This window comes from Tachypleus tridentatus, chromosome 13 (genome assembly GCF_004210375.1).
Source record: "Tachypleus tridentatus isolate NWPU-2018 chromosome 13, ASM421037v1, whole genome shotgun sequence".
Classification (NCBI taxonomy): Eukaryota; Metazoa; Arthropoda; class Merostomata; order Xiphosura; family Limulidae; genus Tachypleus; species Tachypleus tridentatus.
This window is the reverse complement of record NC_134837.1, coordinates 95,904,525-95,920,534: the sequence shown is the minus strand read 5'-3', so window position 1 is coordinate 95,920,534 and position 16,010 is coordinate 95,904,525. Positions and strand designations below refer to the sequence as shown.

General features: G+C 33.2%; 1 protein-coding gene across 1 annotated transcript in view; it reads left to right on the top strand.

The window, feature by feature from the left end:
* Positions 1-335: 335 nt before the first annotated feature.
* LOC143237781 (LHFPL tetraspan subfamily member 6 protein-like) overlaps positions 336-16,010 on the top strand; it is a gene marked incomplete at its 5' end in the record, with an annotated part of 69,331 nt that continues 53,656 nt past the window's right edge. Inside the window, 1 exon segment of the mRNA XM_076477362.1 lies at positions 336-1,196. Within this exon segment, the coding sequence (XP_076333477.1) occupies positions 803-1,196 (394 nt within the window).

The window sequence follows — 16,010 nt, the reverse complement described above, 5'->3', positions numbered from 1 at the left end:
ACTATAATACTTTTTGTTATACAAAATTTGATTCATTATAGAAAATAGCTAACAGTTTAAAACATTCAAAAACATTTAACAGTGTTGTATTTTAGATTGGAAAACTTTTTAACGCAAACTGACGCTTTACAAAAAAAAAAAAAGAGAAATTTGCAACGATGAGGTTTGTCTGTAACATTGTAGCGCAACTGTCAATGTTTCGTGATTAAGACGAAGCTGGTTTTTGTATTCGTTATATGTGTTTTAATAACTACTACTGTCCTCCTACAGCGTTAATAAATTCGAGCAGCCGTTGCCATCGCCATCTAGAGGATATTATAAGGAACAACGGATATGGTCAAAATGCAGCGACTTCCCTAACGAACTACCGGAGGCAAGCTGGTCGAGTAACGCGGTATAAACACTGATAGTTGCCGCTGGATAACAGACACCTTCCTAAGCTTCTTGTAGCAAGGCGCGCTGTATCGTCCGTGTTGACGAAGTTAGCTATCGTCGATACCACAACATAATCTAGAAAGACCATTTTGCATATCTGTTTATTATAGTTAGTAACTTATTAACCTTATTTTGGTACCCCAAGTAGTTCAGACGAGAGTAGGCATATTGTTAAAGATGAGATGACTTTTTATGTTTTAGTTCTATTTTGGAAGTTAACAAAGTTTCTTCGTTCATCCCAGTTTAGAAGTTTGAAGTCATTTGGTTCAGCATATTGTTTTATAACTGATATTCCTGCGAGAGACGAAAGAGTACTTCATTGAAAAGACAATACAAGAATTACTAGTACTGTCCCGAGTCTTACAAGATGCCCGTACTTGCAAGTAGCCTCACAGCCACAGGTGTTTTCTGGGCTTGTCTTTCTCTAGCTGCTGCCATTCTCAACTGTGCTGGTTTCTACTTGCCCTTCTGGTTCCAGGGTGCTTTGTTCAACTCTACCGAGGTATCTTTTGGCTCTTTCAGACGTTGCAGCTATCCACGAATGAATGAACATGGAGGAGTTCAGATAATCCATGAGTGCGGCCGCTACACAACCTTTCATGACATTCCCAGTGTTTCGTGGCAAATTACTACCATTTCCGTTGGGGTTGGGGCTGCCACTTCACTCCTCGTGGCCTTCACAGCTTTGGCGGCGTGTTGCGTGGCAGACGTAGTGACTAAACGAGCAGCACGTGCCTTGGGTCTGGTTCAGGCCCTGACTGGTGAGTAAATTATCTGCATACTTTAGCACATTAACACATCATGTTGTATACTGGTTGAAACTTTGGTTACATCTACTTTTTATATGTTAACATTGTTAAAAAATATGAAGTATCAGAAGACAACAGATCTGTATAGAAAGTCAGACAGAGAAATTTGTAATGTTTGTTTTTAAGTGCAAAGCTACCTAATGGGCTATCTATACTATGCTCATCACAAGTGTCGAAACCTAGTTTATAGCGGTGTGAGCCCTGTTTGAATGCTACAGATAACGTTTTATCAATCAGTCAATAATCATGGAATTTAGTGAACAATAAACTTTATTTTTGGTAATAATGAACTTATCTAAACCACGTTTAACCATTAAAATATACATATATAAAACAGTTATTAATTAAAGAAGAAATGATACCCAAAAATATTTCGAAGGTAGGTGGCACTGTTCTTACCCAGAGTGTGATAATGAAATGATGTTTGATTTTACAATCAGGAGAGGCATTATTTATTTTAAGCAGGAAGTCTGTTGGTCATGGATAAAATATAACAAGTTACAGACAATAGGTTTCAGAGACGTAATGCCGACAGAGTGGCGACGATCTGTTATTTAGACACTGTGTGTTAAGTGTGATTGACTTCCATGTACAGCACTTTTAAAAATCTATATACAACTTTTCAATAAATCACCTTATAGAAAGTCACAAAAAGTAGCTCACAGTTACCTAGCCTTTGGCAGGTATCTTCTCTCAGTATTTTGATTACATGCGCTAAAATGAAATCCAATAATAAAATAGTATTTAATAAAGTCTGAAGGTCAATAACCTTGTTTAGTAACAATAATAAACTACACAACATAGAACAGCAATAGAAATGAAATAATCTGTTTAATTCCAATACCTTCTACGCAGCCTTTGGATACTTAAAAGTAACAATTAATCAAGCATTCTTGTTTCCATTGTTCACATAACATCGATGACATGCAATATATATATATTATTACTCTAGAAAACCAAGGAAAAACCTTAACTGAGTAATACATTTAATACCCGTACATTTATATATGTGATTAACCTGATGATAACTCACACGATAATTCTGATAAAATTACTAACATCAGAGTTAAATCCAAATAATGAAGTGTTGTAACCTGGGTGATAACCCGTATGTTATCTGTGATTTAAGTACCCTATCAGAGTTATACTTAATTAATGATGCGTTGTAATTTAATGTTAACATGCATTAGTTTTAAATTCCCTGTCTTACAGTTTCGTTTCATTCGCAAAGTGTTGTAATCTGATAATAACCCGCACGATATAATTACCAATTTCAAAGTTAAATTCAATGTATGAAATGATTTTACCTTATAATAACCCTCTCAATTATTGTGATAAAATTACCAGTAACTGAGTTACTTCAATATTATGACGTGCTGTAATCTGATTATAAACCACATGATATTTGTGATATAATTGCTGATATCAGAATTACATTTAATTCAGAAAGCATTATAACCCAAATGATAACCCACATGATACATATTTATATTGAACTGCAGTTACATTCAGTTGATTAGATATGGTTTATAAATTGTTCATTTGTTGTTTTCATTATTATCCAAACCAATGTTACATTCAGCTGATTAGATACGGTTTATAAATTGTTCATTTGTTGTTGTTTTCATCTCTATCCAAACTAGTGTTACATTCAGTTGATTAGATACAGTTTATAAATTGTTCATTTTTTGTTGTTTTCATCTCTATCCAAACTAGTGTTACATTCAGTTGATTAAATACAGTTTATAAATTGTTCATTTGTTGTTGTTTTCATCTCTATCCAAACTAGTGTTACATTCAGTTGATTAAATACAGTTTATAAATTGTTCATTTGTTGTTGTTTTCATCTCTATCTAAACTAGTGTTACATTCAGATGATTAAGTACAGTTTATAAATTGTTCATTTGTTACTTACACTATTACCTGAACCAGAGTTACGTTTACCTGGTGAGATTCAGTTTATAAATGATCCTCTTGTTATTGTTAGCAATATTACTCATACCTAGTTACTTACAATTCATGAGACATGAGTTATAATGATTAACTTGCTTTTTCTTTATATTATTACCCATGTATAGGTTACATTCAGTTAATAAAACACCACTTATATTGACAATTTTAGATTTGACACCTTTATTAATCTCATACCTCAGATAATAAGGTATAATTTGCAATGACACGCTTGTGTTTGCCATTTTTGTTTCTCTTCTGTTGGAAGCATTTTGTCTAATATTAAATAAACCTTGTTATCTGTATATTGGAGCAGTTCGTTGAATTAACACTAACTTCTGATCAGAGCAAACTTCTTAAATTAATACTTACTTCCAATCAGAGAATATTACTTAAATTAATGCTAACTTCACATTGGAGCAAATTACTTAAAATACAGAAATTGTGTTAGTTATCCTTTGTAAACACCACGATGAATGTTGACAAACTCGTTTTGAAAGCAATAAATGAAATATCAGCAAAGGTATGTTACGTTTTTATCTGTTGGGACAAGCTTATGAGTTCCATTTGTGAGGAGCCCCGACATGGCCAGGGGGTTAAGGCACTCAATTTGTAATCTGAGGGTCGCGGGTTTGAATCCTCATCGCACCAAACATGTTCGCCCTTTCATAATGGTCAATCCCATTATTCGTTGGTAAAAGAGTAGCCCAAGAGTTGGCGGTGGGTGATGATGACTACCTGCCTTCCCTCTAGTCTTACATTGCTAAATTATGGACAGCTGGCGCAGTTAGCCCTCGTGTAGCTTTGCGCGAAATTCAAATACAAACAAACGAACCATTTGTCAAGATTATAGAGTTATGTACTGTTGCATTTTCTCTTACAGAGCACTAAGTGCTGTGCCTTATGTTATTGGTGAAACTTTATGCTTGAAAGGTATATGGTTTTTCTGCGTTATATTGTTGTTGTTATAGATTTTCCTATTACAAGCAACGATTCTCCACCCACATACCGTATATAATCTGGATAGTTTACGAAAATCGGACTTCCACGTGTCTGTTCTCACGTATCACCTGATGAACGTCAGAAGTATTGAGTGCGTTCGTAACAGCCAATACAAAGTCTGGAAAGTGGGTAATTTATTATGAGAAGTCTACTGAAATAACGAGACAGAGTGGAGTATGGGAATAACAAGAAGAGTCAATTAAGTATTTTCTCCACGACTGATTTTCTTGTCGTGCCACTTGGATTGCGCAGTCGCCCAATCAGCTGAGCTCGTCCAGTCATACCCTTCTCTCTGAGTAGTTTCTTTGTTGTTGGTTTTAGAATTTTTGCACAAAGTTTCAAAGGGACTATTACTGCACAGTCATCCATAAATTTGAACTAAAACCAAAGGAAAACCAGATAGTCAACATTATCCATCACCAACTCTTAAGTTACTGTTTTCTCTGACTGAATAGAATGATTTGGCTGTCACACTTATAACGCACGCATGCGCGCTTGCACTCGACCCGAAAGTGCAAAGCACGTTTTGTAACAATAATACTAAAGGAAGCATGAGTCATCGGACTTACATTTCGAACGCGCTTAACCGAGGTCAGTCTCGTAACAACTGTCCAAATTCTCTTCTGTTTTTTTTTTCTTTTTACGTATTTTCGGCCATTCGTTTTAACACACAGTGTTTAATATTTGATTTAAAATGTATCTAATTGAGATTTATACAACTTATAACTTTTGTCAATACGTTAGTTGCTAAATACGTATCTTGAGTGAAGTAAAATATATAAACAGATAAAATCAAAGCCCAGAAGAAACACCAACGACTGTAATGTTAAACACGTGTGTACCAACGGCTTCACTATGCACACCTTTCGATGTTTATAGATGTAGTTTTGCGATAAAAAAATATTATGCTCAACAACTTTCAAGGTTTTCATCGACGTTTGAATCTAATGGGCAAGTTTCAATACAGTTGACAATACTCTTTTGTGGTTCAGCGATAACTTAGAGGCTTATAATAAACAGGTCGAGTTCTGATACCATATTAGACTGAGCTCAGATAACCCGTTGTATACTTTGTGCTTAACTTCAAACAATCCAACAGTTGATATAAATACGGGTGGTATCCTCTATAAACATTCATTTTAGTGAGTTTTGTAACATTCCATAATCGGTAAAAATTAAAATCAACGTTAACTTTTTCAGACTTTTTTGTACATTTCTAAACATTAAGCTTCGTAAATAACGTTTGTGGACATTCAGTATCCTGATAATAACGAATTAGCGACAGATACTTTTTTCTTGTTTCTTTTCGAATTAGCTGATATATCAGGTTATTTCAGGTCCTCATAAAATAATTGTACTTTATACTTCAGAGGGTACTTTCATCGTTATTTTACTGTTTCACCTATAAGGGAAAAAAATGCTGTATTTGTATAGTAATAAACACAATTGACAAAGTACTTTGATGGTGGTGTGAAAGGAAACCTGTTGGATAGTGTTGTCAGTGGCGGAACTAAAACCGTGTATAACATTCGTTTAAGTACGCGTATATCACGTGCGGGTTTAAAAAACCATTCAATTAATAGAAGGAAGAATTACTGCAATATCGGTATGTCAAAAGAAATCTGTAAGATGTTTACTTATGTTGTAATTCCATTTGATTAGAGATTAGCATCCGGTCCCTGGAGAAACTACCCATTTATTTACTGAACAGTTTCAAGTTTCAGTTAGTTAAACTAAACTATAGAGGTTTAGTTTATCCTGAATAAATTATTGTCTTAATTGTAAGATCTAACTTCCTTTGTATAAGATGAATACTTTCCAAAAATTGAGATCAAGTTCCAAAATAAAGATCGCTTCAGTAGCGAATACTTTCACACGCCATTTGTTTTAAACTGAAAACATAGATATAAGTATAACGAAGATCAGTTTCTACACATTAAGTTGTATTATTTGTGACGTTTAAAACTATTACTCGGACCTCTCTGAAACCTACTTATAAACACTTTTGTAATTAAGAGGTAAATAATTTGCACACTTTGAAATAATGTATGCCTTTAAACAGGACTTCGTCAAAAAGCAGAATTAGCAAGATTTTTTTTTTTTTTTCCATGGAACGATTAGGGGATTTCAGCGAGAACCGATACAGTCAAAAGGCACGTGTTTTATATCTGCATGCTTCAATAACTCGGTACGTCGCATATTGGCACGTCATGGTCAAGTAGTTAAGGCCCTTGACTCGCAATCTGAGGGTTGCGTGGTCGAATCCCCGTCCCACCAACCATGTTCGCCCTTTCGGTCGTGGGGTGCTATAATTTCATGGCAAGTCTTATTATTCGTTGGTAAAAGAGTAGCCCAAGAGTTTGCGGTGGGTGGTGATAACTAGCTGTCTTTCCTCTAGTCTTACATTTCTAAATTAGGGACGGTTAGCGCAGATAGTCCTCGCGTAGCTTTGCGCGAAATTGAAACCAAACATCGCCTATTCGCCTTTAACTCAAAGCGATTGGTTTTCATGATTTTTTGTGGTGTTCACACATATAAATAAAAAATTCAGATTTTCTGTAAATGAAACCTAAAACTGATACTCATTATAAGCATATTATTAAAATATTGCTTTAGTATATATGTTTTTGATAGCTCGTGTCTGAGGGCTTTATGGACATACGTTGTTGAGTATTAAAGTATGTGAATTAGAAATTAAAAAGTTCTTTGGAATTACTAGCATTCACCATTTGTTTTATTCCTGTTGACCTTTTACTGAATATTCCGTAGGTGGTTTTAATTACTTTTAGCGTCCAACTCTGTGAATGTCATAATTAGTCTAGGTCTCTAGAAGAAGTAAGCTGAGTTTCCAGAATTTATTCTACATCCGTTGAGGAGAAGGTCTGATTTGATTTTCTGAAAGAGATGACTCTCCTAAACATCTTAAGCTATGTAATATAGTAAACACAATTTTGAAATTGTGTATCATATTACGTAACTCGTTGGGTGTTTTCACTCAGTAATACCCACTCATAGGATGTATGACACATACTTCATAAAGTCTTTGAAATTATTAAACCTTATAAGTATATACGTGTATACTGCTAAACAGTTTTTGCAAGAATCAATTTGTTAGTTAACAGAAGCAAACACACTACAAGTAAATTAGAATAAAATTACTATGCTTGGAAATGTTAACATTTCTGTATACATTTAAACATGAAATCTTACTTTATTTCAATATAAAATGTTTAGGAAAGGCAACTGTACTCATATTTATTGTAATAAAAAGTAGGAATGTCGTCCGTTCGAAACATTTAAATGAAACATGACCTAACACACAGTTCAGAATAACGTGTAATACAGTATAAAATTCATTACCTTTTGATACAAGAGGTTTCTACTGTAAAAAGCCTCAGCATGTAATGTTGTTGTTTTCAATTAAGCACAAAGCTACACAATGGCTATCTGTGCTCTGCCAACCACGGGTATCGAAAGTAGGTTTTTAGCGTTGTAAGTCCGCAGACTTACCGCTGAGCTACTGGAGGGCTAGTATGTAATAAGAGGAATCTTTCATCTAAAGACCGTTTGTTCAAAGTTATCCTGTAGTATATTAAGCAGAGATTACTATTGCTAATCCAAACTTAGTTTAATTAAACTACTTTAATGATCAAAAGTAGATAGTTTCAGGAAGGAAGTTACTTACATCTATATTCGGTTGCTTTTATTGGGAATATGATATATGTAGTACGTTAGTTGATCTTGCATGTAACAAATGATAAATTGAGAAGCAATGTTAGTTCAAACCCTTTGATATTATACACTCTTTTGTCTCATTCTATAAAATTTATTAAGTAATGAAAAAAATCATTGTAAATGACAATTTGCCAATATTTAAAAAGGTCTCTTATGTTCGTAAATGAAGTTGCTATGTGAAAATACAAAATGTTCATTCACAGCTTGTGACTGGTTGAAAATAATCGTAATGTAGGCTTCTAACTTTTTGAAAGGCGAAATAAAAATATTACTGACAAATTTAAAAACATATGAGATACCTCGTTAAAATTTGATGATTATATGATTTTGCAATAATACATTCTAGCTAGAAAAATACAGTATCCTGAAAAACTTGCCAGAAAAAAACACAAACAAAACATTTTGACTTTGCAGCATACCTGGAAATGTTAAGAAAGGTTTTCTAACAGGAATTTAAGTCAGATCTTTTCCTTGAAGTGTGTTGAACGAATCTCGAAAGATTTTCTTTTAGAAACCAAAGTGCCGTCTAAAACAGAAATTATAGTGTCATATTACTTAACCTTTCTAAAGTGCTTCCATTTTCTTCCAAGCGAGTTTAGGTCTAGAAGAAACGTTCTAAAATATTAAACTTTTTGTAACGTATTACATGAGATCAAACGACTTGTTCCAAGCGTAACATTGTTAATGTGACATGAAATTCTGTGGAAAGTCGACTGTATGGCAGCCACCGTGACTTTATAGGCACATGTTATTATTCTTAAAAGGCAAAATATAAGTTTTTGAAAATAACATGCATTTATCCATTTTACGTGTATGAGCTTAGATTCATTGCGATTGAAAATTACTACATCTCTAGGAGTGTTTTGTCGATTTTGAGAAACATAGTTTCTTCTGCAATAATGTCTTATATATATATATATACGAATTACAGATTCGTTTGATCAAATCTGACGTATTGAACTTGATGTTCCAATATGACCATATTGAGTTAGTAGTACCAATTTGATTATATTGAATTAAGTGTACAAACCTGACTATAGTGAACTCTTAGTACCTATCTGACTGTATTGAAATTGTAGTAAGAATCTGAATATATTGAACTGGTGGTGTCAGTCTGACTGTATTGAACTGATAGTACCAATAGGATGGCACCAAAGTGTCAAGAGCAATATTCATATATTTGCAGCTTATGTTTTAGGATACTTTTGGACATATCCACAGCTTCAAGAAGACACACGTCTGTATGGTTTATCTGATTTTAACGATAACCAACACACGAGATGACCGTGTGTCTGCCTACACTCTCAGAAAGCTATTTTTTCACATCCCACGCTAAAGCTACAAAGTTACTTCCACACTGTGAAATGTCTTATGTATATATTTTTCTTTAAACGGATTAATTGGAACAAAATATCCCAGAAATAATAACGTATACCACTGATATTTATTCGTGCCAGAGGGGTAGACTGAAGTAACAATGAAACCCTACTTTTTAGGTAAACAATTTTTGTCGTCTCATTTCGCTTGCCAGTTTTTTTCCTTGCCCAAAATTTAAATAGAGTTAGGCGTCCGTTCTAATGGTATAGATAGTGCAAGATTGAAAAAATTCTGTATGTCGTAAGTTAATCGTACTTCGTCAGTTATAATTGCTGTATCAGTGTGTTTTTCATATAGCAAAGCCACAAAGAGCTATCTCCTCAGCCCACCGAGGAGAATCGAACCCTTGATTTTAGCGTTGTAAATCCGGAAACATACCGCTGTACTAGCGGGGGATTGCTGTATCAGAATGCTTGTTAGTATTAGCTAGTTAATTCAAATGAGGCAAAGATACAAACATATTTGTGTTGGAAAATCTTGTGAAACAATGAGTTGTACATGTGATATTGTTTACAGCATAGTGTTTATGAAATGGGAAAATCATCTACAAACATGTGTAGATCTACGTATCAAACGTTTCAGTAAAGTGTATCTCAGAACGGCTGGTATGGGTATTAACACTTTTATTGACAAGAAGCGAACAGATTAACCTGAATATTATCTAGGAAGGTCAAAACGTTGTTCTCTCCTTATCAATAAAAGTGTTAATACTCATACCACCGTTCTGAGATACATTTTTATTTCAAGTGGGTTTCTCGTCATCAAAACTTGCTTCAGTAAGGTCTTCTAGATTCATGTACTGCATGGCAGGTAAGTCAATATTTGTTTAAGATTCAAACAAACATCACATTTCAAATTGAAACAAACACACATGTAGATAAAATATATATGTATGTATATATTATAACTATAAAATTTTCAAGCCATAAACCAAAACTCATTAACATGAAACTTTTTTACAAAATATTTTTAAAATACGCTGCACATTTAAAAAACTCATTAACATGAAACTTTTACAAAATATTTTTAAAATACGCTGCACATTTATAAAAAAAGAATCCCAGGGTACAAGCTACAACGTGGGATTATAAAATTATCCTAGGTTTTGGAGGTAACTGAAGAAGTAGGACCCATATTGCAGTGGGGATACACCGTCTATCAATCTTAACCTCCAATTCGCTAGTCTTACATAAGAAAATTTGAAATTAAAAGAGCGAGCTGTGGGTGCTCAAGCCCATAACGTCCCACATCTATATCACCCTTCACTGGCTGCAGACAGTTGTGGGAAGGTGACTGCTCTCTCAAATTAGAATAAGAAAAAGATAAGCATAAAAAATTAAAAATAAATAACTAAATAAAATAATAAATAAACAAATATAATAAGGTACTACCATATATGTATGTATATATGTCTTTGATGACTATACTGACAAGCTGTGTGCTCTGCACGTAGTGTCAGGCAACGAAAAATATAGGATTTTTATGTCATTTCTCAAGGTACTGTATGTACAATACATAATTTACCACAATAGCTCCAAGTGGGTCAAATATCCTGCTAATTTTATATATTTATTTATGTGCAGAAAGTGCATGTTTAGTAACACGGTTGAAGGAGATTTACCATTACCACAATTAAAATGGAAAAGATGAAATTCTTATATATAAGTAAGTATTAGACATGAGGAAAAGTAAATAATAAGGAAGTATGGTCTTGTGCACAGCACCATATGCTTAAAATTACTCAGTAATAAGTGCAAATGTTAAGCCTTCATTCTTTGTTCAATATTTAATTATAATACGGCAATCGTCACCAACGAGGATCTAAGTTTGTAGCCACAGTTTATACCTTCAATTTAATCCATATTCGTATAAAGCACAAACAACATAAAGCATACAAATATCATATCAGTAACAACAGATTCTTCATAAATATTGTGGAGTTGGCTTTCTTGTGTATCGATGTAACTTACAACAAAGGTTCCCTTTACCAATATTTTGTGTGAAATGTCACCAGTTGTGTAAGTTTATCTCTCATTTCTCTGAACGCCATATATAGATAAATGATAAACTAACAATACCCTTTTCCTTAAGCAATTTTTTACAAGTGCTTCAAAATTAGTGGCTCGAGTGTATGTGCTTTTTTTTTCTTTTTCTGGAGAAAAATACAGGATGAACCTCAAGAAGAAGCATCATTATTTGATTCTCTTAGGATATTGTTATTAATTTACCCTAATCTATTGATAGAACCTTTTGTTCGTATACCATATTGGACGACTGCATCAGCAGTCTTTGTCATTTATTTCTGGGTTTTCTCTGAGTTCTTGCTCTAGAAAATATTGACTGAGTTCTTCGCTTCTTCACCAGTCAACTACGAAAAAATTTCATATATGGTGAATGATTAGTTTTCGCGGCTATAACCACCATTATCAGCACGGTTACTAACCAAAAATGTTTTATTGCTTGATTGTGTAGTTTGACTCCTGTACTAACGAGTACCGGCCTGAAGTTCGGTATATTATGATTATGGAATTTAGTTCATGTGCTGAACAAGTGCCTATTGAATGAAATATTGCACAGAAAGTAAATTTTACATCTTCTATTAGTGTATTTAAATTTTACATCTTCTATTAGTATATTTAAACTTTACATCTTCTATTAGCGTATTTAAACTTTACATCTTCTATTAGTATATTTAAATTTTACATCTTCTATTAGTATATTTAAATTTTACATCTTCTATTAGTATATTTAAACTTTACATCTTCTATTAGTATATTTAAACTTTACATCTTCTATTAGTATATTTAAATTTTACATCTTCTATTAGTATATTTAAATTTTACATCTTCAATTAGTATATTTAAACTTTACGTCTTCTATTAGTATATTTAAACTTTACGTCTTCTATTAGTATATTTAAATTTTACATCTTCTATTAGTATATTTAAATTTTACATCTTCTATTAGTATATTTAAACTTTACATCTTCTATTAGTATATTTAAAATTTACGTCTTCTATTAGTATATTCAAACTTTACGTCTGCTATTAGTATATTTAAATTTTACATCTTCTATTAGTATATTTAAATTTTACATCTTCTATTAGTATATTTAAACTTTACATCTTCTATTAGTATATTTAAACTTTACATCTTCTATTAGTATATTTAAACTTTACATCTTCTATTAATATATACAAATTTACCGTATCAGTGAAGAGTTATTTAAGTCAACTCTCGGATAACTTGTTTTTTATTTGCACTCACTTTTACTGTAAATCTAGTCGATCAAATGTGTCAAAATACCTTTAACCTATCTTTTGACTACTGAGAAGCTATCTTTTTTGTTTTTTCCTAAACTGACCATTCTTCGACAGTTAACGTATAATCGATCAACTATATTGAACTGTTTTCATGAATCATTTATCCATCGTGTAGCCTCTGTTCAACTATTATTTTAATATACTTATATTTTTATATTAATTACTATAGTATATAAATCCTGTACGAGCAGCCAGCCTCTGCAAGGGAAACATTACTCAATATTTTAAAAATCCGGGGAGTGTTTTGCCCCATTCCCATTATACTTGAAATTAAATGTAAAGTAGTAGGTTTTCCTTTGATATGTATGTGGGGTTGAATATCCTCTACAATTATACTATAGCCATGAAGCGATTTTTTTCGCAGTTTGTTATCTAAATATTGAGTTAAGAAAAAGTGAGAAGCACTCTTTTGGGGTGTGAGACCAAACATGTCGTTCATTTCGTGGTGATAGATTTAGTGATCATTTTTGTTTTTAAATGATGTACAGAAATTTAAACATTATACATAGTATATTGTAAGCATACAACTGTGGTCGGTAATCTGTCAATCTAAAAACAAATTGGTAAGAGAAAGGTCAAGGTAATAAAATGTTTTTATACTTTAAAAAGGTTGCCTCTCTTTTCTACAACTATAGTTTGTGAAATGAATGTATGAGAGGTCTTAACCTTGTAGGACACACGAAGAGATGAGATTTTAAAAATGCTGCAATAAGAAATGACATACACTAAATTAGACAGCGTTATTTATTTGCTTCTTCAAAACATGCGTTTATTGACACGTTTTCCAACAAGACACAATTCTTTGCTTGCAAAAAAGCCACAACAAACAAAATGAAGAAAAAAAAAACTCGATTCTCGTTCACTATACAGTGTTGGACAAAAAATGTGGATAGACAAGAATAAAAAACGTAACAGTATGTTAAAAATATTAACTACAATCAAAGGTCAGACATATTATTTTATAAATTTAAATATTGTCTGAAAAATAGAAATAACGTCAATATTAAAATTCAGGTGATTTTATAATTAAGGTGTTAGGGAAGAGTCCTAATCCAACAACATTAGGACAAATAGGGACAACAGAGCTGATTTTAACTGTCTCTGGCCTTTTGTAGATGTTTATTAAATAAAAGAAAACTTAGTCGGAGTAAATTATTTTCCGTCAAGAACGAAGCATGATCCCTGTAAGAACAGTTTGTTTTGAATTTCGCACAAAGCTACTCGAGGGCTATCTGTGCTAGCCGTCCCTAATTTAGCAGTGTAAGACTAAAGGGAAGGCAGCTAGTCATCACCACTCACCGTCAACTCTTGGGTTACTTTTTTACAAACGAATAGTGGGATTGACTGAAACATTTTAACGCCCTCACGGCTGAAATGACGAGCATGTTTGGTGCGACGGGGATGCGAATCCACGACCCTCAGATTACGTATCGCACCCCTTAACACGTTTGGCCATGCCGGGCCTCCACTGTAAGAACAATCAAAACTTAAACTAAATGATAAGTTTAGTTTCTTTGTTTGTAGTTAAGCACAAAACTACGCAATGGATTATTTGTGCTATGCTCACCATGAGTATTGAAATTCAATTTCAAGCGTTATAAGTGTAGGAAAAAGACCGAAACTGACCTAGCCCAGAAAATTGTAGGAAGAAGACCGAAAATTACCTAGCCCAGAAAATGTGTGTGTTACTGTTACACATTATTTGTTTATTACTGACTAGTTGTTCTTACGGTGGTGCAAATGTTATTATTTATAGGCCTAACGTATATCTTATTAGTTCTTCAAATAAAATTGTGTATCTCTATAGAGAGGACTTTAGCGTAAAGCTACACAGTGAACGCTGCACTATGTCCATCACGGGAATCGAATCCCACATTTAAACTTACCGCTGACCTACAGGTTAAAAAATTTATATAAGGATAGACAACATACATTCATATACAAACATTTTAGATATAATATAGTGTACTAATTATGATATAAGGTAAAAACAAAATTGTAATTCGTTCAGGATTGATTTGAACAAAAACGGAAGCTAGTAACGAAAATGAATTTTTCTGAGCTAGTTCTTGAAGATATTAGATTACGATTAAGCACTTTCATGTATTGCGATTATCTTATGAAGTAAACAGAAATTCTGAACATAACATTTACCCGCTCATATCCTATAAAAGTAATTTATCGAGTAAAACTTGGTTATATATCTACCATCTCAGCCATCTAGTGAAAACGTGCGCCACATTAAATTTAATTCAGTAACAACAAGACGAGGAAAGTAGACTATGCTTTGTAAATATAGCAAGCAATCTAGCGTCAATCAGTTTTAAGTAACTATTTGTTAAAAGATACTGTAAACACTTAACTGTATATATATATTGTAATACTGCCGGCACTGACTGAGAATACAGAAGGTTGAGTATACAGTACTAAAATGATTTTGAATATAAAAGTTAGTCGATATAAAGTGACGATGGAAAAGAAGTATTAGAACTACATTTTGACATTATATATGTCATATATAGTATATATGTCAGGTTCACAAACCTCCGATGACCGAAGAAGGTCGAAACGTTGTTCGCTCCTCTACATAGTGCTTTCTCTACTCATACCAGCCGTTTTTACATATATAATTTTCTCTACAAGTGGGGTTTTTCATCATCACGGATTACATTTTGACATTGTTTTTTATCTTTAAGTAGGTAGTGTCATACTATCGAAAATTCATCGATTTTGGGAAGGACATGTTTGTTTATTTTTTAACATTAAGCACAAAGCTATACAATGGGCTATCTGTGCTCATAGCACAGAATACTCGAAACTCGGCTTATAGCAGTATAAGTTCGCAGACATGTCTCTGTGCCACAAGGTGGCGGAAGAACATGTAATACCTCTTTCCGACGCAAAATATTTATATATTTAAATTATAAATGTGTGTTTAGATTGAGGTTTTAAAACAGACAAGATGGAGCTATCCTCTCACTTAATGACATTGAAAACAATGGGAACCACGACCATCCAGGAAGAGCCCTTCAACAAATTATACTCAAGGCGTGGTAAATAAAGTGCGACTTCTTGTAACTGGCAATAATCCAAGAACACAAAGGTTAATGGCAAAAGTGGTCCATATGTTCCAGGCAACAATACGAGACATGACCGTAAAACATCTCCGGCTCGAAAAGCGACACAAAACACCTGTACACAAGTTGATTTCACAAGATCTCCTTTCAACCATCGCATAATTCGAAATGGCAGAAAATGAAATAGGTATTTTCGCTTTTCAAAGCGAAAACGCGACTTCCAATAGATATTCACGTGTTAATTGTTAATTAATTAATCACGTGTTAATAAGAAACTGTTATCTTCGTACAACAGGTGGATT